This window comes from Lasioglossum baleicum, chromosome 17 (genome assembly GCF_051020765.1).
Source record: "Lasioglossum baleicum chromosome 17, iyLasBale1, whole genome shotgun sequence".
In the NCBI taxonomy this organism is placed as follows: Eukaryota; Metazoa; Arthropoda; class Insecta; order Hymenoptera; family Halictidae; genus Lasioglossum; species Lasioglossum baleicum.
The window spans coordinates 7,734,106-7,757,135 of NC_134945.1; the positions used below are offsets into that span (position 1 = coordinate 7,734,106).

At 40.6% G+C, this 23,030-nt stretch overlaps 2 protein-coding genes and 1 long non-coding RNA gene across 35 annotated transcripts in view; 2 read left to right on the top strand and 1 right to left on the bottom strand.

Moving 5' to 3' along the window:
• Positions 1-11,758, top strand: part of LOC143217573 (bromodomain adjacent to zinc finger domain protein 2B) — a 314,941-nt gene extending 303,183 nt beyond the window's left edge. For 29 of the 32 annotated variants that reach the window (XM_076442003.1, XM_076442005.1, XM_076442007.1 and 26 more), the window contains 7 exons: positions 335-833; positions 1,177-1,522; positions 5,358-5,479; positions 5,984-6,125; positions 7,968-8,098; positions 9,397-9,681; positions 9,952-11,758. In XM_076442003.1, coding sequence (XP_076298118.1) covers positions 335-833; positions 1,177-1,522; positions 5,358-5,479; positions 5,984-6,125; positions 7,968-8,098; positions 9,397-9,681; positions 9,952-10,132 — 1,706 coding nt within the window. In that variant the 3' untranslated portion in view covers positions 10,133-11,758. The remainder of the gene's footprint in view (positions 1-334; positions 834-1,176; positions 1,523-5,357; positions 5,480-5,983; positions 6,126-7,967; positions 8,099-9,396; positions 9,682-9,951) is intronic. The other 3 variants (XM_076442006.1, XM_076442017.1, XM_076442016.1) reach the window with 1 other exon arrangement.
• LOC143217580 (uncharacterized) lies at positions 771-10,051 on the bottom strand. Its single transcript, XR_013010855.1, has 2 exons — positions 1,062-10,051; positions 771-905 (listed from the first exon to the last, which is right to left on the bottom strand). It is a non-coding gene; the product is annotated as an uncharacterized LOC143217580 (long non-coding RNA).
• Positions 11,759-16,446: 4,688 nt separating the features above from the next.
• Positions 16,447-22,744, top strand: LOC143217576 (NAD kinase 2, mitochondrial). 2 transcript variants are annotated; one of them, XM_076442027.1, is made up of 6 exons: positions 16,447-16,626; positions 19,831-20,128; positions 20,198-20,521; positions 20,596-20,674; positions 21,427-21,691; positions 21,751-22,713. In XM_076442027.1, the coding sequence occupies exons 1-6, from the start codon at positions 16,593-16,595 to the stop codon at positions 21,981-21,983; spliced, it is 1,233 nt and encodes a 410-aa protein (XP_076298142.1). In that variant the 5' UTR covers positions 16,447-16,592; the 3' UTR covers positions 21,984-22,713. The 2 variants fall into 2 exon arrangements, with proteins under 2 accessions (XP_076298142.1, XP_076298141.1); XM_076442026.1 differs by lacking the exon at positions 16,447-16,626 and adding an exon at positions 19,398-19,476 and having other exon boundaries at positions 21,751-22,744.
• The last annotated feature ends 286 nt before the right edge of the window (positions 22,745-23,030 follow it).

The following is a 23,030-nucleotide window of genomic DNA, read 5'->3' on the forward strand; positions in this document are numbered from 1 at the left end:
ACAAGATGAAACAATGAAACCGCACTCTTAATTCTAACCGTTTTCCCTAATACTAGTCGCACGCAACCTAAATTCTAGATCTTACTTACAAAATTACCTCTATATATGCCATTTTCGGTCATCTACTGTCGCAAAAAACCTTTTTTTTTTTATCGTGTGGAAATGCGTTACGCATACCCCGACCCCCCTGGGGGGGAGCCGGGGTTATGTGGGGCTCCCTCGAGGAGGGGGTCGCCGAGCCAACAAGGCTGGAAAGCCTGAAGAGCATGACCTTCAGAAACATTGTTCACTCCGTAGACAATCAACCCTAACGGTGCAATAAACATCTGTTTAGATCTCCGGTACGGTTGGTGGAGAATAACGGACGTGGACACGTTTCAAGAGCTGCTGGAACACCTGCACTCTCGCGGAGTGCGCGAGAAAGAGCTGAAGCGTACAACGTGGGCGACGATGGAGTCGTTCCTGGCCGTGACAGGCAGGATCAACGTGGATCCTGGTAACCTAACCGCCACCGAGCTTCAAGCAGCACCGGACGAACCGGATACACCGATTCCGAAGCCAGATAATCCAGAGGTTTGGAGCGAGCACGTCGCGTTACGAGTGGATGCGCAACTTTTGGAGCAGGTCGAGGCTCTCGAGGACAAGGTCGCGAATGCCAGCATGCAGGTCAAGGGCTGGAAGCTTCCTCCGCGGGCGGGCACCGAGGAGGCCGAAGAGATCGAGAAGCTAAACGAGATGGAGAAGATCAGCGCCGTTGAACAGGCTAGGCAGAGGCTACTGTCTCTAGAGGCTGCGATAGAGAGGAGATACCTGAAGCCGCCCTTGGGAGTTTGGTAAGCGGACGATCATCTTTAGGGACGCCTCGTCAACACTGTGACCACTGAGTATCTTCATCCCCTTCTCACCTGGAATTTAGAATATACTATTAATATGTATGCAGGGTGAGTCCGAAGAAACAGAACACTTAAATATCTCCGTTACTTTTCGTTGTACAAAAAAACTTCTTGGGACATAGGTTACACTGCTTGAAGGGCCACGTGTAACGGTTTCTTCAGACTCACCCTGTATATAATTTTTGCTACCAGTGGTAAGACAGTGGTTGCAGAGTTGCAATATGATAAACACAAGGTACAGCATGTTCAGATGACAGATTGTGACTATTGTATGGCGTTGCAGCACCGGAGATCCAAACCTGGCAGCGTTGAAGGCGGAACAAGCAGCGGCGGCAAACGCGAACTCGAATAACTCGGATCAGAACAATCAGACCCCGGTGCCTCAAGAGGAGACTACGCCTAGGGGGCTGAACAACTGGCGTGACGCAACAGCTCGAGCCCACACGTCGGCTCAGCTCGCGATGGCGCTATACATGTTGGAGGCCAGCATCGCCTGGGACAAGAGCATCATGAAGGCTGTGAGTCTAACACCAGCTAGAAACTCGGTCTGCGTCAAGCTACGAAACCGCTGCGTCTCACTCAAAGCTACCAATCAGTACAATCAGCTATTGACTACTTCTCAGGCCTCTGTGGGTATTCGCACTAACTTACTAACCAAAGCTATCCTCTATATTCTCCTTGCGTAAAACTATCGCCCGTCCCGCAACACAGTGAACCACAGAGAGCATATCGGTTTTTTTATGTACACTGTTGTGTCCACGACAGGGGCTCATTTTGAACGATCGTTACATTATTTTTATTAAACGAAATGCTCTTCGCGTGGCACTTCTCTGTACAGGCTGTGCCAAATGTAGCGTCACAAGCTGTTCTCTTTTTCAATGTAGCGAAGATGTGTCGACTTCGTTTGTTTTCAATTAAATGCTGCAAGAGGCTAATGTTCTACCATGCAAGAAATATTTTTCGAGCAGCTGCTGTGGGGAAAAGAGTCCTCGATATTTCTTTAAATCAAGTCTAGCTCATTTTGAACATTTATTATCATTTTGTTAGTTTCTTCTCGCTTCTAAATAATTATTTAAAGTAAATACTATGCAGTTTGACAAAAGCTGATAGCATTCTAACGTACAGTTAATGCCTGCTGCCATTTAACCCTTAAATGCACGATATTTTGTTTAAATACAGTTTCTATTTATCAAACATGTAAGCTTTATTGCGAAAACTATATTGCGTCACCTGATATATTGTTATTTACGTTATCAACGACAAGAAAACATGAAAAATGATCGAACGACGAGCAAGAAGCGAACGTCGAACAGCAGTCTTATCAAGCCCGTCACCCCGAAACGTTGAAATAAAATGAATTCGCGTTACCGTTTAACTGTTGGCCATCTCTTAGAAACATTACTAAAGAAAGAGTGTATATTCAGGGAAAAATAAGGAAACAAATCACATCTTTGTGAAAATATCGTATGTTTTTATTATCATATTTGAGGTTAGAAAATCTACGACGGATGAATGGCGCGCACCGTATACAAAGACATGTGAACGGTTTATTGTAAAACGTTCCTGCAGTGAATGTAGAGCCAGTGATTGTTGCCAAACGGCAACACGTGCATTTAAGGGTTAAAATAATAATGGGGACCCTAGTTTTCTCTGCAGCGAATGCTCCAAAGAAATTTGTGGTTTGTTGCCTTGTGGCTACAATGCGTAAAAAGCATCCAAACGTTCCTGCAGTGAATGTAAATAGAGCCAGTGATTGTTGCCAAACGGCAACACGTGCATTTAAGGGTTAAAATAATAATGGAGACCCTACTTTTCTCTGCAACAAGTGCTCCAAAGAAATTTGTCGGATACCAAAGCCTGCTTACAGCATTCGGTTAAAGAGAAATGAAGTCGATGTCGTTATTTTAAGAAAACGGGTTGTTGTAACACTGTATTTGACACAGCCTGTACACGATATACGTCTAGAATGGTAAAAGGTCTTTCGCGGGTGTGAAAAATGCGACAGCTATTATATTTATCGTTCAGTTCCGTTCAACTTTGATCAATGGGAATACAAGCGTGTGAGAAATTATTTTCATAAAAATGCTCCGACGATACAGAACGGATATGATGCGTTACATGCATCGGATGGTGGTCAGAGTCTAACGTAACGGTAGCATGCCAAGGAATATGCCGCTTATCATCTAGTAATATTTTCCTTTAACGCTTCGTATTTATCCTACCGCCGAGTATCTGCTTATTTATTTATTATGCTCGTTTTACCTTGTTGCTCCAAGCAGTATTGGGATATTGCACGGTTCTTTCGCGCATGCGCGACGATTTTAGCGTTGGTAATGTACAAAGTTGGCCTAAAATGGGGTACCTTGGTCACCCCGCATAATTTCGCAAAATTTTGTTCTCCGATTTTCAAATATGGATGTTTAACATGCGTATGTTATATTACAATTTAATGTGTATGTACATATATTATATAATATACAGTTCCGTACCATCCTATACAAAATTAAAGCTGACAAAATGTGCGACAAGATTGATTCGATTCAGTTTTTCGCTATCTCGCATAGTTTCCGAGATATCCGCGTTCAATGTCCACTTCCATTTTCCAGTTTTAACATCTTTTCTCAATTTCAACTTCAATTCCAACATCAATTTTTCAATTTCAACATCAATTTTTCAATTTCAACATCAATTTTTCAGTTTCAACATCAATTTCTCAATTTCATCTTCAATTTCAACATCAATTTTTCAAATTCCACTTCACTTTTCCGTTTTCAACATCAATTTCTCAATTTCAACTTCAATTCCAACATCAATTTTTCAATTCCAACATCAATTTTTCAATTCCAACATCAATTTTTCAATTCCAACATCAATTTTTCAATTCCAACATCAATTTTTCCATTTCAACTTCAATTTTTCAGTTTCAACATTAATTTTTCAATTTCAACTGCAAAATTAACATCAATTTTACAAATTCCACTTCACTTTTTAAATTTCCACTTCCATTTTTTAGTTTTCAACATAAATTTCTCAATTTTAACTTCAATTCCAACATCACTTTTCCAATTTCAACCTCAACTTTTCGATTTTCTCTTCAATTTCAATTTCAACTTTAATTTTTCAATTTCAACGTCACTTTCTACTTCAATTTTTCATTGTCAATATCCATTTTTCAATCTCAACTTAAAGTTTTCAATTTCCACTTCAATTTTTGAGTTTCAACATCAGTTTCTCAATTTCAACATCAATTTCTCAATTTCAATATCAATTTTTCAATTTCAACTGCACGTTGAAGGTCCCCCTTCTCGATTTTCTGCTTATATCTCGGAAGCTATGCGTCCTAGCGATAAGACCATTCTATACAAAATTGAAGCTGACAAAATGTGGCACAAGATTGATTTAATTCCGTTTTTCGCTATCTCGCATAGTTTCCGAGATATCCGCCAGTGATGCCAGAATGAGCTCCAAACGGAGTGGAATTTGAAAAATTGATGTTGAAATTGATGTCGAAACTGGAAAATGGTAGTGGAAACGGAAAAAATGAAGTTGAAATTGAAGTTGAAATTGGAAAATTGAAGTTGAACTTGAAAAATTGAAGTTGAAATTGAGAAACTGATGTTGAATATGAAAAATTGAAGTTGAAATAGAAAAATTGATGTTGGAATTGAAGTTGAAATTGAGAAATTGGTGTTAAAACTGAAAAATGGAAGTGGAAATGGTAAAGTGAAGTGGAATTGGAAAAATTGATGTCGGAATTGAAGTTGAAATTGAGAAATTGATGTTGAAACTGAAAAATGGAAGTGGAAATTGAAAAAGTGAAGTGGAATTTGAAAAATTGATGTTGCAACTGGAAAATGGGAGTGTAAACTGAAAAAATGAGGTTGAAATTGAAGTTGAAATTGGAGTGTTGAAATTTAAGTTCTGAACAGACTTCTGAACTGTTCCAATACTTTCCTACCAGTAATAGTTCTTCACTACATTCCCCACAAACTTCGGACATAATACATACGGTCGTACGTTCCTGTACTTGGTCGCGCATGCGCGAAGAAACCGTGCAATATGCCAACACTGGCTCCAAGCGAGATGCGTACTATCGAGACGATCTTTAATTTGTTCGTCGTATTCAGATTTCGTTTCGAATTAACACACGGGAGAGATTGCACGACAATTTTGTAAATACAGCATTTTTTTAACATTAGTTTGACATATTTCTTTTTGTTAAACTACATTTTGAACACCAGCTTATCCCATTCGATTGCGTCTCGGTGAATGATCTCCTTTTCTTTTACGATTAACATTGATTGCATCGATGTAACAATTCTGTTTCGTTTGTGAACGCTTTACCAGAACGGCGCTTTTAACTATTTCAAAAACGTCACACTCACACACACACTTTGATTTCATACGAGCTACAGATGTCCAGCGCGAGGTATTAACATTCGAGAGCTTTCTTTTCTGTTACAGAACTGCCAGTTCTGTCACAGCGGAGATAACGAGGACAAGTTGCTACTGTGCGATGGCTGTGACCGTGGCTACCATACTTACTGCTTCCGTCCAAAAATGGAAAACATTCCTGATGGTGACTGGTGAGTACCGTTCGAAATTCGACCAATTCCACGAGCAATTTTGTTCGGAAAGTTAACTGTCACTGTTTAAGCACTTTGTAGCGGTTTGAAGTGTCCCCCTTCCTCTTCCAAAGGCATCTCGAACTTTTTTATTTAATCGAGGTTACCCTTTGTCTCGGTATCGAAAAGAAAAGGACGCAGTGCAGAACCTAACATTCGTTAATTAATAAATTCAATGGTTTCGGCGCAGGGTTCAATCATTTATATATATAATTTAAATAATTAAAAATATTTATATATATATAAATGATCGAACACTGCGCCGAAACCATTAAATTTATTATATATTTATTTTTCGATCGAGAAGAATTCACCTTTATTCGTTAATTAAGTTCAAAATGCCTTTAAAAATGCATAGATAGTAAAAGGTTTATTTTTTAAATGAAATGACACTTGAATTAAAAAAATTATTGAATTTATAAATCAACCACTTTACCACTAACGAATGTTTCGAATTGTTTGCAGGTATTGTCACGAATGCATGAACAAAGCAACTGGAGAACGAAACTGTTTGGTATGCGGGAAGAGGGTTGGTAAAAACTTAGTGCTGTGCGAACTCTGCCCACGCGCCTACCATACCGACTGTCACAATCCTGTTATGCCAAAAGTGAGTGATATTCGCTGTATATCCGCTAGATCCAGTCATAAATTATTTCTGTTTTAGTGTATCAATGTTATTCAATAATAGGATGATACACCTATCATCTTCATACTCAATTTTTTACTAGATCGAGGAAAACGTTTCTTTTATTGATTCCAAATAAAATGAAAATATCCTTGTATTTTGATAATGTGCACGTGCCATGAAAGTATAGAGATTTACAATTCGATAGTAATTAAAAAGCGGAAATTATTTAAGGCTTGACTCGGTACCACGGTGTATTATAGGGGTGTTCGGACTTCCCTCAGAAAAGTGTGATAGAAAGAGGTTAGTTCTCTGGTCGCCGCCAGATGGCATATTGAACAGGTTCAAACTTTCATGTATTCAGCACTCATTGTCAGCAATACATACCACCAGGGCCGGCCTCCTCTATAAAGGGGCCGGGGTGCAAAACCATTTGGAGCCCCAAATTTTTTGTAAAGTAAAAAAAGATTTACAAACACGAACATACAGGGTGAGTCCGAAGAAACAGAACACCCAAATATCTCCGTTACTTTTCGTTGTACAAAAGAACTTCTTAGGACAAAATTACACTGTTTGAAGGGCCTTTTATGGTGTTTTAGAGTTATTTAAATTGAAATATCTCCTGAACTACTAACTTTTCGACATAAATGGGTTAGTACTTTTTTATAACGAATGTCCAGCTGCATCGATTGATGTGTTAAAAAATACCTCGTTCCATTAAAAAAAATATCAATGACCTTGAAATCTTGTAAAAAAATTACCTTGAAAATTTTTTCCCTTACACCGTTACATGTGGCCCTTCAAGCAGTGTAACTTTGCCCTAACTAGTTTTTTTGTACAACGAAAAGTAACGTAGATATTTAAGCGTTCTGTTTCTTCGGCTCACCCTGTATATTACTAATGCATGTTTATTTAATGCGTGATTTTGTTTTTGCTAATACATTAATTACTTTAGAAAAATTACATTATTTTAGTTCTTGATCATGTTGGGGCCCTTTCAATCGCGGGGCCCCGGTGCATAGGATCCGCTGCAGCCCCCAGATGGCCGGCCCTGCACGGTGTATTATTGAAGTTATTATTAAAGTTATGCGATTATTACGGGTGTCCACTTATTATTGCCGCTGACTGTATACATGGAAACTTGAACCTGCCTGATATACAATTTAAACAGCGACGAACTAACCTCTATCTATCACAAAACGTCAACCTTGCAAAGGTGCTTATTGTTAGTTGTAGCACCTCTATACTCCAAATAAGAACGTACTTACTAGCCGATGAATTTAAGACTCTACGCCATCAACTAGCCATCAAATGACTGACGCCATCAATTTTATGGGTGACGCGCAACAACTTGTGCGCAGTACAAGTACATTCTTATTTGGATTCAAGTTACAATACACCGTGCTCGGTACTTTAGACCAGTGATGCTAGAAATGCGCAACATTTCACGCGCATGCGCGGCGATTAGCCTCGGTTTAATAAGATTCTCGATGAAATGGGGTACTTTAAGCACCCCGCAGAATTCTAAAAAATGAATACGATTTGATTCTAACAAATGAATGTATAACAAGTGTATTTGTGTATATTTTGTAACTCGTAGTACACGTCCTGGAGTCTTTTTGTCCGGTACAGATTGTTTCGGTACATTCCTGCCTCAGGGCTCTGCTACCTCACATAGATACGGTACTGTTTGTCGCGCATGCGTGTTAAATGTTGCGCATTTCTGGCACATCACTGCTTTAGACCGTTCAAATAACCTGAAGCGTGAACATATCACGCGAAAGATGTATCAATTACATAGTCTGACGCGCATTGTGATTTCAGATGCCGAGGGGAAAATGGTATTGTTCAAATTGCCACAGTAAACAACCAAAGAAGAGGAATAGTAGTCGAAGGAGTCATACCAAAGGGGGAGGCACCAGAGAAAGTGAAAGTTCAGATCATCCGCCAGCTAGGTGATTACGTTAAAAAAAAAAAACAAAACAAACATTGCCGACTACTCGCGCTGGCTTGACAACGTTGTTTCATTACGAATGTACAAGTAGACAGAGAACACACACGACACACACACAAAAAGACACAGGGAGACACACACACGAGCTGGTGTGCAACCTAACCTAAAACAAACAAAAAAGACCGACAAAACACGAATCTAATATAGAACACTCGACGAACGAACAATGGTGAACGGATAGCTTCCAATACATCGAGTACGAACAAAAATACAGGTTTTAGAGAACAGTATCGAAACGAACGAAACACACACACACGCGTACAGATACACGAACAGTATATATATGCGATTCCACCGACTTCTATATATTTTATGTACATATAAATATATCTTCGGCCCGTGTCGTACACTCGTCGAGTAAGAGAAACCAGAAATTGTTGTTGTATGGAAGTATTTATATATACCGTATACAGGGTGTTCCACGACAGGTGTTTTAGCTGTAATAACGCTTAAAAGTGAGAGAAAGAAAGAGAGAGAGAGAGCGAGCGAGAGAGAGAGAGAGAGACTCAACCGCCGATCTTAGAGATTAGGTTAGGTTCTTTCCTCAGGCCCCCCTCTCCCCGTCGTTTCCGCTAATATCTCGGTGTGTCAGGTCCCTTCGTAGGGACACCCTGTACCCTCTCGTGCAGCGTGTTGCTTATAACGATCATCGACTATGGGACGGGATATGGGTATAGTTTCTCAGAGAAAAATTCGTCGTGAAAACGGTGTTAGAGCTGGCCTTCGGCTTCTAAACGAGTTGCTCGGAAAAAAATGACTGTATACGGGGAACGAACGGCGAGAAAAACATGCGAGAGCCGGAATATAGAAAACCTAACCTATAAATATATATATGTATACATATATATATGTATGTGTCGAACATGGCGAGACAGAATAACAAAAAAAAAAAACAGTAGAGACGAGATGTGACAGAAAGAGTCGGAGAAAGAGACGAAATATAAAAACACTCTCCATCGAGACGACAACGTGGACAAAAAACTAGAAAGTACATAGATAGAAGTTAAAAGTAACCGACAAAAAAAAACGCTAGAAAATACAAAAAAAAAACAAAGTATAGAAAAAAGTGTACACGCTCGAGTCTTATGCGCACATTCGTCCAGAAGCTTTTGCGACCGAAAACTAGAAAAAAAACTAATAAAAAAGCGGAAACGAACCAAAAAAAAAACAAACCTCCTGCGAAAGAGAAACAGCTAAGCTACACGGTGCAAATAATTTCTCTGTTGTTTTGCGTCGCAGTCCAACGCCGTCAACGGCATCGAACACGCACGTAGAGGACGTCAGTTCATCGGAACCGGCAACCCCAACCGCGTCGCCACGGAAGGAGGGGAACAATAGGACGCTCACGAAGAAACAACAACGAGAGCTGGCCCCGTGTAAGGCGCTGCTCGAACAGTTGGAGCAACAGGACGAGGCCTGGCCGTTCCTTTTGCCGGTGAACACCAAACAGTTCCCGACCTACAAGAAAATCATTAAAACGCCGATGGATCTCAGTACGATCAAGAAGAAGTTGCAGGACTCCGTGTAAGTTACGCACGCGTACGCAACGAATCTACTACCCTAGAGTTTTAACTAAAAAAACAAACAAAAACTTCTTACTACCAAACAAAAAAAAGTCTAAAAATACAAAAAGTCCATTAAAAAAATACACACACCCTAAGATCACTAGCCAAAAAGCTCTCTAACTTGAACTCCCGGTCGAATCAGCTTCGTGATCGACCTAGAAAATTAAAAAAAAACAACGGACCAAAATCCGACAAACAAAAATGTTCCAACGAGTGCTTCTCGATACAGGTACAAGTCTCGCGATGAGTTTTGCGCCGATGTCAGACAGATGTTCATCAACTGCGAGGTGTTCAACGAGGACGACAGTCCCGTGGGCAAGGCGGGACACGGGATGCGCAGTTTCTTCGAAACGCGCTGGACCGAGATTACCGGCACGCCGCCGCCGCCACACCCGCAAACGCATAGCTGAGGATCGGTTCGATCTCGCAACACCTGCAACAGTTTCGCCCACTTCTACTACTAGAAGGCTAGCCCTCCCCTTCCGAGAGAGCAAGAGAAGAAGATCGTCGTCAACGTCCTCCTCGTCGTCGTCGAACAGAGACTGAGAGCAGACCAGCCAACGCGCGTGTCCGTTTCGCTAGTCGGCCTCGTTCTAGCGGCCGACCCCTAACACACGTCCAACGAGAGCACCCTAACACCGACAACAACGCTATATCAGAGAGAGAGAGAGAGAGAGAGACGGAGCCCAGGGCTCGTTGTTAACGCGCGCGCGTACCCGCTCTCGTACTCCTTCCTGCGGGAAAACGCTTCGACGACGCACGCGTCGGGCGGGTTCGATACTTACTCAAGAGAAAACGGTGTCCTCCTTCCTTCTTGTAACGGCCGGCGCTTCCTTTAAAACGAACGATCGCGAAAACAAAGACAGCCCGGGAGAATTCCTAGCTCTCCTCCCAGGGACGCTTTCGCCGGGCGCGTATTTCAACCGGATATAGCGTGTAATTATGTCGAGAAGCTTCATGAAGAACTGAGAGAGGAGACTCTCCTTCTCGGAACACGCGGTAGAATTTTGTTCCGATCTTTACCCGCATCAGACTCCGACGATGGTCACTGTACTTACCCGAGTTTAAGATTTTTGCCTAAGCGAGCGAAAGAGAGTGAGAAAGACAGTGTTAGAGAGAAAGAGAGTGTGTAAGATGCGAGTTGTATCATACAGGCTTAGTGTGTCGAGACCCCGTTCTCGGCAAAAGAAATATTTTGCAAAGTAACGAATGTGAATAGATACCGAGAAGAATGGAATATAAATATGTACAGAGTGAGGCGCCAGAAACAGGCCACCCGAATAACTCGGCTGATATTGGTGTTAGGAAGAAATGCATCAGATGGAAATTGCTTGGTTTCGAGGGGGCATTAAGCTGATATTAGTAGCTTTTTTTGTAGGTGGACACGTAAAGGACATATGAAGGTCATCGACATTTTTTTAATAGAATGAGGTATTTTTTAATACATCAATCGATGCAGCTGCACATTCGTTATAAAAAAGTACTAACCTACGTAGGTCGAACAGTTAGTAGTTCACGAGATGTTTCAATTTAAATAACTCTAAAATACCATTATAGATAGAGTACTAAGACGTTACACAAGTAAGTAAACGCTAAAGTTAATTTTAATTTCAATGTCAGTTTTTCAATTTCAATATCAACTCTTCAATTTCAATTTTTCTATTATAACGTCAATTTTTCAATTTCAACTCGTCAATTTCAATTTGTTAATTTCAACTCCTCAATTTCAAAAAATTGACGTTGAAATTGAAAAATTGTAATTGACGAGTTGAAATTGGAATTGAAGTTGAAGGGTTGATATTGGAATTGAAGTTGATATTAACGAAATGAAATTGAAAAATTGAAGTTGGAATGGAAGAGTAGAAATTGAAGTTGAAATTGAAGTTGATATTGAAAAATTGAAGTTGAAGAGTTGATATTGAAATTGAAAAATTGACATTGAAATTGAAATCGATGTTAGCTTTACTTGTGTAACGTCTTAGTACTAACTATAATGGTGTTTTAGAGTTATTGAAATTGAAATGTCTCCTGAACTACTAACTTCTCGACATCCATAGATTAGCACTTTTTTATAACGAATGTCAACTTCAACTTCAACCCTCCAATTTTAATTTTTCATTTTCAACGTCAATTTTGCAATTTCAATTTCAACTCTTCAATTTACACTAGCAAGTAAACGCTAACGTCTTAATACGACAGTAATGGCGTTTTAGAGTTATTTACATTGAAATATCTCCTGAACTACTAACTTTTCGACATACATAGTTTAGTACTTTTTTATAACGAATGTCCAGCTGCATCGATTGATGTATAAAAAAATACCACATTCCATTAAAAAAAAATTAATACTTCATATGTACTTTACGCGTCCACCTACAAAAAAGCTACTAACATCAGATTAATGCCTCCTCGAAACCAAGCAAGTTCCATCTGATGCATTTCTTCCTAACACCAATATCAGCCGAGTTATTCAGGTGGCCTGTTTCTGGCGCCTCACCCTGTATATGAATGTATAAATCATGAATATAGTGTATATGTATACTATATATATATATAGATAGTCACGTCACACGAGAACATTTTGCAACACTCACCAACACACGTTTCGAGTCAGCTGTTTGCCCGCGCGCGCGCGAGACTAAGGGTAACATTTCTCTGACGCAGAGTAAAGTAAACTCGTCGAATCTTTCATTGTAATTCGGTTCCCTTTGTTCTTTTATCCGTAGAGTCACTAGATTGAACAGGGAAAGGTCTCGCGGACTATTTACATTCGAGTTGCTCCAGGGTTCGAGCGCGTTCCCTTGAAATTTGTGTTTGCCGTGATCCATGCACTGCAGCTCGAGTGCATTGTTTTTCTATTCACTGCCGAGGACGTGAACTTCCTCATTAACGAGAGCGAATCCGTAGGCTAGCGCGCGAGATCGCAACAGGATCCAGAGATTCTTGTGTAGCAGCTTTCCTTCAACGAAACCGATCCTCTCCGCGCGGAAGACAAAGCAATACTTAAGGGGTTCAATTAAAACACTCGTCGAGCCGTCGAATGGCAGTCGCTTTTAACGAGGGGGTTTTAAAGAAACAAAGGGAAACGGCGTTTTCTGTTCTCTCCCGAGAAGAGCGATTTTATCCGAGAGAGAGGGCGTTTGCCGAATTTTAGCCGGTTTTCGGACAATGGCGGTCGTCGACGTAACGATTAAGGGAATTATATTGTTCGTGAACGTGAGAGAATTTAAAAAAGAAAGAAGAATAAGCGATGTTCAAGAGTTTTTCGACTGTAGGACTTAATGGTAAACCGTACATTTTTCGCGCAGTGTACCCACGCAGGACGAGACATTCAGGCGGCAGATTTTTGCAAAAGCTAACCTAGAAATGTATCGTGCGTTTAGGGTGTTGTAAGAGACACAAAGAGCCACGGAACAGGAGAACGAGGTGTCGGTAGTAATTTCACGGGAGTTTCGAATTAACCCGCCCGGTACCTTCTGTGTAAGTGTGACCATCGCGCGAACAACAACCGATCGACTAAGAGAAATCGTTAACGATGATATCTTGTTTTTTATGTAATTGATGTACATTATTGCTCGTAATAGCGGATAGTTATATTATGACGAAGATTAAAGAGATCCGGAGCGAAAGAGAGAGAGTGAAAGAGAGACAGAGAGAGCATGAGCGAAAGCGAGAATGAGAAATAGGTTCGGCCGTAGTGATTGTGCTAAACATTCGTAGTATGTAAAAGTATTAGCTAGATTATTAAAAAAAAAATGCCGCGTGAAACGATTTACGAGATAAAAAACGACGATTATCGAACGCTGCAGGGTGCGCTGTGGACTGGGGTTGTAACGAGTGCACTCTTTCCGCGAGTCGAAGGACCATCCGTGTCCGGTGAGATCGTAACGAGTAAAACGCGCGCGCGTCTCTTTTTTGAAAGCTGCGATCGCGTTTAGTTGATTTAGGCGGCTCGATTTTATTCGACGGGTTGTATATCTTTCGGTTTCTCGCATTCGATCGTCCTCCTCTTGTTTTTCGTACGATGGATGGCCGCTAGAGGCGCTCGCAGCCTCAGTAACGTAAGCTTCTCGATAAAACGGGGTACATTGAGCACCCCGCAGAATTTGAAAAGATTTGTATGATTTGATTCTGGAAAATGAATGTATAACGTGTGCATTTCTGTATATTTTGTAACTTGTAGGACGCGTCCTGAAGCTTTTCTGTCCGGAACAGATTGTTTCCGCGTACTTCCGCGCCAATATAACTGTCTCGAGGCGCAGGGCGCAGGGCTCCACTACCTCGTCGTCATAGATACGTTACTGTTTTCTCCGCGCAGCGCCTCTAGCGGCCATCCATCGTACGAAAAACGGTGCGCGATATCGGAACACTGCATCGAACGAACACACGCGTCCATATTGTTTTTGCGCGGGGAGAAGAACGAATTAGGATAAACACGGCGCCACACGGCTTAGGTTGGGTACAACTATGATTTATAATCGCGAGAGCGCGACATCGGGGCATTTCGCGATCTCACCGGATGTTTTTGTCGGATCCTACACACGTTTTTGTCCGAAAGAGGGATACTGCGAGAGGTTAGAAAGCGAGCGAGCGAGCGAGACAGAGAAAGAGAGAGAGAGTACGCGTGAAAAATGTGTACGTCACTTTATGCACGCCTTGCACCCCTCGTATTATAGCCGATGCATTAGACATCTCTTCATACATTCAGAAAAACACACCACCACTACTACCACCACCACCACCACCAACAAGAACAAATAATTTTTTAAGGTTCAATTATTATTTAAATAGTACAGTTACATTGTTAGTATGAATAACGACGCTTTTTATACGAATTTTAGTTTTTAACGTCGATCTTATGGTATATTATATGATATAATGATAATGACAATGGTAATAACAATAACGATAAATGATATCGATAATGGAACAGAATTAAAGAGAAACGGAGGAAATTTACGCGTAAATGAGATAAGAGAATGAGAGCGAGAGAGAGAGGGAGAGAAAAAGTGGGCACGAGAGAACGAAAGAAAGAACGAATGAAAGACGAAGAACGAGAGCGAGAGAGAAAGAGAGAGCGAGCGAGAGAGAGAGAGAGTAGCTGTCGAAAAGACAGAATTGTGAGAGCATGTGTGCGAAAAGTATGTGTGCGTTTAAGCTAGATGATTGTCTATAGTATAAAACGAAGGCGTACGTTAGGTAGCCTCGATGCTATTTAAACAGACTTAATTAATGTATTGCAAATGAATTAATAAAGTGTAAGCGAAGCGTGTATCTGTACAGTGAAATCTTTTTTCTGTGAGTTATTCGAGTCGCTCGGTTGCCGATCGACGTAGCATTTTTATTTCTAGAGTTTATTATTGATTTCACGCCATTTTGTACAATAGTACCCAGATAGCACAAAGACGTTTTAAAGACGTCTGCAGTTTTGGACATTCAGACGTCTTAAAGATGCCCCGAACGTCTCCTGAACGTCTTGTGTTAGATAACGGTACGTCTGTTTGATGTCTAGAAGACGATCGTCTTTATTAGACGGTCGTACGATATTCGAGAGGTCTTCCAGACGTCCCTAAGTAGTCTTAAAGGTCCATAAATGTTAATTAAATTAAAAAAAGGGAAGAGTAAAAATAGATATCGACAAAAACGAGTTTAAAGTTAAACCTAGCTTTATCAGAAGAACGCATGTGGAATTGACATAAAAAGTGTAATAAAAACAACAATTGCAATTAAATCACTATAAAAATAATAAAAATTCAAGTTGAAATTGAAGAGTTGAAGTTGAAATCGAAGAGTTGAAATTGAAGTTGAAATCAAAGAAGTTGAAATTGAAGTCAAAATTGAAGTTAGAATCGAAGAGTTGAAATGCAAAATTGAAGACGAAGTTGAAATTGAGGTCAAAATTGAAAAATTGAAGTTGAAATGGAAATTGAAGTTGAAATTTGAAAAATTGAAGTTGAAACCCCGAAGAGTTGAAATTGAAGAGTTGAAGTTGAAATAGAAGAGTAGAAATTGAACTTGAAATTGATGTTGAAATCAAAATTTGAAAAATTGAAGAGTTGAAATTGATGTTGAAATTGAAATTTGAAAAATTGAAGAGTTGAGATCGAAAAATTGAAATTGAAGCAAAAACACTAACTCAAACAAATAATATTATGGGTATATAAAAACCAGACGTAAACGTTAAAGAGTCTTCTGAGGACGCAAGACTTTCAAACTTAAAATAGGCGTAAAATGGACGTCCTTAAGACGTCGTATGCTATCTGGGTAAAATTCCGCTTAAAGAGGGATTCAAGTTGAACTTCTGTTTTATTGATTATGTGCGATACAGAAACGTTTTTCTACAGCGATAAAAATAGACGATTATCTTGAACGATTTACGCGGTATCGACGGCCATTTTGATTTTCTTCGATATGCATTCTAAATTTTCAATACTTTTTAAGGGACACTAGATGGATTTTCTTTTTCTAGGTAAATAGAATAAAGTTTTTGATTTCCCGCGGCCGCCGTATTGCTGCTCCGACCGTCGATAAAATGCGTATCCTCTGTGCATGCGGTATTTTAGTATTTATTCGTTGATTTGTATTTTAATAATTCCTTCGGACTAATGAATGTTATTCTCTCTCCGAGTAAAATAAAGATGATAAGCATTCATATTTTCCGCGGCCGCCATACTGGCACTCCTATCTCACTCGACGATAAATGTCCGTCACGCCATTCGCGGAACGCGCAACTAATATGTGCGGTGACATGTGCAGTATCCAGTATTTTCGCCGGTGGAGAGGTTAGAAACGTTCGGAGCCGTTCAATGTTTGTATTCTAGCATAATTTAGTATGCACCATTCTCACGTGAGTCTTGCGAGCAGGATGCCATGACGACGTTCAGCCATCTTCGTAGAACTGCCAGTAAGTAAATTTGAAATCTCGCCGAATTCTTTCAACGATCCGCGTCGTCAGCTAGCTCGATTGAACACTAGATAAACAAAACACAACTTGTGATCGTGTCCTCGGAACGTCAGTGTTCTCCGAGCGCATATTTTCCCCATGCTTTTGGATCGTTTCGGGACCAGGATTTTTTTTATGTACTTTATAGCGGTGTATTGTACCGGGACTTTATTCGTATCAGAGATGAATATTGATCACAATTCGCAAGGTACAGGTTGGGAAAATACATTGCGGGATAAATTGAACGATATTAATCGTACCACGGACAAGGTGTAAGGATAGAAACAACATCTTATGGGCACCCATGGCACATATAGTTGCTGCAATTGCAATCATGCAATACCGTCCTGAACTTGTTGCAAGTTGCAACTAGTTGTACATAGCGACATCTCTTCATGCACGACAGAGAGTTGAGAAACTGTTTGCTACAATAGTATTGGAAAATAGAAGCATAAATAATATTGAGGTACTTACTCGCGTGACTCGAATTAATATTCGGACGCTCTAAAAAAGACGACAACTTTTTTAATATCGTACTGTACTATTTAAATTTTTTTGGGAGGTTAGAGTAATTAGTTACCTACACGATGTGGAAAACATTTTTTTCAAAAATTGCAATTGATCGGAATTTTAGAACAAATACTGAAAGTTGTATTGTACAACTTTTTTACGTGGGCCTATATTGAAAATTTCAAAAAAACGTTTTGCAGATATGTGTCGATTAAATAAACAGATTAATAATTATTAAATACAAACAGATTTAAAGATGGTAATAATTTCAGATTTTCACATTTTCGGCCTCTAATAAATCTACGTATTCTTACTAATTGACACAGATCTGCAAAACGTATTTTTTAAATTTTCAATACAGGCCCACATAAAAAAGTAGTAAAATACAACTTTTAGTATTACAATTTCTACTGTCCCGAACAATTGCAATTTTTGAAGAAATTCTTTTTCAAATCCTGTAGTAAACTAATTGCTCTAGCTTCCCAAAAAAATTGATATCGTATAGAACAATATTAAAAAAGTTATCGCCTTTTTTAGTGCGTCCGAATATTAATCCGAGTCACTGTAAATATGTACATGTAGTGAAATCAGGGCCGGCCTTCTCTATAAAGGGGCCTGGGTGCAAGAAACCATTTGGGGCACCAAATTTTTTGTGAATTAAAAAAAAACTTTGCTCAAATAAGGACAAAAACCGACAGCGCGCAGACCCACTTTTTCGGACCCAAAATCTAGTAAGATCCTAGTAAATAGCAAATATCTAGCAAATAACTAGAATCTTACCAGATTTTGGGTCCGAAAAAGTGGGTCTGCGCGCTGTCGGTTTTTGTCCTTATTTGAGCAAAGTTTGGGCTGGGTGAGGGCTCATTCTAAAGAGGAAGGTTCAACGCGCTGCGCTCTGGTTATCTCATAAGTCATAAAGTCTTTTGGAGACAGAAAAATGCATTGAAATCTGCTGGTTATTTTCCTAGACTTTTTCTCTACTTTCGGCCCTCATATTATTAGTTATAAACATAATCTCGTTAACCTCGTAACCAGAGCGCAGTGTGTTTAACCTTCCTCTTTAGAATAAGCCCTCACTCAGCCCAAACTTTGCTCAAATAAGGACGAAAACCGACAGCGCGCGAACCCATGTTTCGAGCCATTTTTCTAGTAAGATTCTAGTTCCTTTCTAGTTACAAATCGAGGGTAGACTACCCCCTTAATACATAAGTAATTAGATTAAACAATGAATATTTATAACAAGATTAGGTTTGGACATGGGCATGAGGTCGGCATCAGGTCGGCACGAATCGGCTGAATGTGCCTTTGTGGCAGCACGGTCGCACTGATGTAGCGCATGCCGAATATCGTTTTACAGGGCAGCACAATAACAAATATAAGAACTAAATAAAATTTGTATGGGTATTTCGAATTGTCGAGAATGAATGAGAATAAAAGGGACAAGTGCTGTATATTTGGTACGATAGAAATTTACTTCGCCGTCATCTGCCACTGTCTGCAACATTAGTGCCACCTACCCTCGCTGACGGTGCTGCCCTGTAAAACGATCGTTATCGTATATATCGTTTGATATATACGATCGTATATCGATATTCGCCAGCCACATCGGTGCGACGGTGCTGCCATTCGGCATGCGCCACATCAGTGCGACAGTGCTGCCACAAAGGCACATTCAGCCGATTCGTGCCGACCTGATGCCGACCTCATGCCCATGTCCAAACCCTAGTCCACTGATGCCAAGGCTGTGGTACTGTGGTACTAAACCATACCCCCACCATAGCCTACTATTGCCCCTCCGTCGTGTTCCAACGCGCCCGCGCGCTACACTCACCAGCGTACCTCTACGAATACAATAGAGTGATACGCTGGTGAGTGTAGCGCGCGGGCGCGTTGGAAAACAACGTAGGGGCAATAGTAGGCTATGGTGGGGGTATGGTTTAGTACCACAGTACCACAGCTCTGACATCACTGGCACTGATGTCAAGGCTGTGGTACTGTGGTACTAAACCATACCCCCACCATAGCCTACTATTGCCCCTACGTTGTTTTCCAACGCGCCCGCGCGCTACACTCACCAGCGTATCACTCTATTGTATTCGTAGAGGTACGCTGGTGAGTGTAGCGCGCGGGCGCGTTGGAACACGACGGAGGGGCAATAGTAGGCTATGGTGGGGGTATGGTTTAGTACCACAGTACCACAGCTCTGGCATCACTGATCAGTGGCCCTAGTCCTACGGATGACACTAGCTCGGCATATGCGCGCACAGGAGGTCGACCAAATTTGGATTTTTGGTTGGCTGGGTAACCATTCTTTTAGTTATTATAATTTATTTAGCCCCTACCCGTAGGTTTCGGGGATATTCTTCTACTTATACGAATATTAAACATTCGACTTACCTGAACTATCGCTCATTTTTGAAGTTGAAGAAAATTTTCTTTCACTTTCGAAGCAGTTTGTTCTCAAGGTACGACTAGCAATATGATTCAAATCGACAGTTATGATTCTAAATGCAACCATCGCCGCCAAGCGTCGCTTCGGGGGGGTGGAGTTCATGGGGGGGGGGGGGTTGTTTATGAGCTATAGGTTCATGCGAGCTTGAAGGTCCATTCACATTTGCACATACTATGAGAATAACAGTCACGTCTTCATTACAGAAGCCCTAAAGTTCCTCCATCCGTGCAAACAAAATGTTTCCACTGGCCTCCGACAATTTCTCCGGAATGAATCGAGCTTCGTACCAAAGCGGGTGCTCATCGTGGGTAAATTTTCCCGTTATTTTTTCGAAAAATTACGAGAACCTGACCTGAGCGAGTCGGAGCTGAAGAAAAAGCTCCTGGAAAGAGGTTCCGACTATGAGAACATGGTAGCCGTCCACAATGCAACTTTAAACATTCAGAATCAAGTGATCAACTTTCTAAAGAAGAAGAACATAGAGTACAGAGTAGTAAACAGGTAACGTTGATTGTCACTTACGGTAACATTTCGTATTCCTCCAGCTAATTAAGCTAATTAATCATACAGGCAAAATCTTGATCAATCGAGTTTCACCTGGGCCGACTTGATTCTTCCGATTGGAGGAGATGGCACGTTTCTATTGGCGTCTAATTTAATATTCGACGACAAGAAACCGATAATTGGTATCAATTCGTATCCGGAGAGATCGGAAGGATTTCTCTTGCTGGCTCCAAAATATACAACCAGGATACCCGAGATTTTTGAAATGCTGGAAGCAGGACATTACCGAGTCTTAATGAGGAGAAGAATTCGAACCACGTTGCACGGCGATGACATCTGGGATTCTCCGTTCCACACGCACGAGAAAGGCCGTATTGTTGCCGGGGGAAAGTAATGAAATTCAGCGATTCATTTGTACAACACAGTCTGAAATACTGTTTAAATTCGTACTGTTTCATTTTCAGATTTTACATGAACTCGGAGAAGCCAACTTCCAACAACTTACCGAAAGAGAGACGTTTACCCTGGTTAGCATTGAACGAAGTAAGTCTCGATTTCACACGTACCCAAAAGTCCCCACTGCTAGGAGGTGAGCGCGGTGCGGGGGGGGGGGGGCACGTAGAAGGTCACCTTTTTCGGTTTTCCGCTTATATCTCGGGAACAATGCGTCCTGGCGATAAGATCATTCTATACAAAATTAAAGCTGACAAAATATGCCACAAGATTGATTGCATTTAGTTTTTCGCTATCTCGCATTGTTTCCGAGATATCTGCGCTCAAAGTTCACTAATTGTGCTGAAAAGATAGCTAGTCAAATAAGGCTCTTCTTTTTCACAATTAGTGAACTTTGAGCACGGATATCTCGGGAACTATGCAAGATAGCGAAAAACTGAATCGAATCAGTCTTGCGGCACATTTTATCAGCTTTAATTTTGTATGGAATGGTCTTATCGGTAGGATGCATAGTTTCCGAGATATAAGCGGAAAACCGAAAAAGGGGATCTTCTACGTGCCTCCCTGCACCCCGCTCACCTCCTAGGAGAAGAAGATTTTCAAACGTCCATTTGGTACAGCACAATTATTGTAAAGCCTATTAATAGACTACCAGTAGATAAAGGGTTAAGTTGCGCATTAACCTATTATGTAATATGTTAATATGTTCATGTATTGTATATGCTACGTAAACCATACTTGGTTTAAAGCATTAGATAACTATATACTAATACTAACACAAACAGTTAACAGCTATTAGCAGATAAAGGAGGCAGCAGAGTTTAACACTTTCCTTAAACTAGGTTTTCATAGCAGAGACACTGTCTGCGAGAACAAGCGACTTGCTGATCAAACTCGACGACAATGAAAAGCACCACACCGTGAAAAGCTCAGGATTGTGCGTCAGCACAGGAACCGGATCGACATCTTGGTACAAGTCAATAAACAGTGTTAATCCGCAAATAGTACGGGAAATAATTAATGTTGCTGACGAGAAGAAACAATTCAGCACAGAAGAAATTCAGAGAATTTGCTCTGCTTTTAACGATACCCTCCATCTTCATCCAGGTAAGCGTTCTGCGCAACAACGAGTCTCGAAACTGAACTCTAACTGTTTTATATTTCAGAGGAATTGAAACTATGTTATACCGTGAGAGACATGATAGTGTCCGATATCTGGCCAGTACCAAAATGTTTGAATTCTCGTGGGTTCTGTAAGAAACTAACAGTTAGGTCGCAGTGCTTCGATGGTAGTTTAGTTCTGGATGGTGGAATCGCGGTGCCATTTAATTTTGGAGTAACCGTGCTGCTGGAGATGCATCCTGAAGATTCCCTGAGGTCGTTAGTCCTTCTAGACTGATCGCAGTATATTTCTATAAGGGCTGGTAATACTGATGAGATCGATTTTTTAACTTGACTGTTAAGGCGTGGTTTAAGTATACATAGTAGCTAACTGGAGTGCAGCGCACCTAACAGTCAACAAAACCAAAATACGCAATAGTACTAATTTCGAGCATTTTCATTACAAAGTGGGCATTTATGTTAAGCTCTGCACGCACTGTATTTTAATGTAAAAAGGGTGATAGCACCAATCTACTAATTACACGCGAAACATATTTTGTAAAGCATATTTCATAAGAATAAAGACCAATAAAGACATTAAACTGTATGTACAACGATTCTGGCATCAGTGGATCAGGGGCGCTGTTTTCGCGCATGCGCGACGATTCTGGCCTTCATTTTCAACTACAATTTTCCAATTTCAACTTTAATCTTTCAATTTCAACTTTAATTTTTCAATTTCAATTCGTTAATTTCAACTCTTCAATTTCATGACCCACATCAATTTTTCCATTTCAACTTCAATTTCAATTTCAACATCAATTTCTCCATTTCAACTTCAATTTTAATATCACCACTTCAACTTCATTTTCAACTTCAATTTCAATTTCAACTCTCCAATTTACACTACCAAGTAAACGCCAACGTCTTAGTACGACAGTAATGGTGTTTTCATATTTTTCGGATTATGGAAACATGTTTTAAGGGGGCCGTCTCCTAGCAGATGACGGTCGCGCGTGAACACTCACACACCGCTAGAGTACACTCACACACCGCTAGACCACGTATACGTACGCGAGAATTGCTAGGATCAGGGAAATGCGTTCTGATTTCTCGATAATGCAAAGACGGGGGTTTTCATTAGTCAAAATCGCTAGATAAAAGATCAATCTAGTGCGCTGTTTGCTTCAAAAGTCGTTCTTTTACGTTTCCGAGCAATGATTTTGCAATATTCGGCTGCATGTTGCCCGTCGGAGAGGCTAGTACGCCGGCGTGACTGCAGCGCCATCTAACGGGCAACATGCGACGGGCAACATGCAGCCGAATATTGCAAAATCATTGCTCG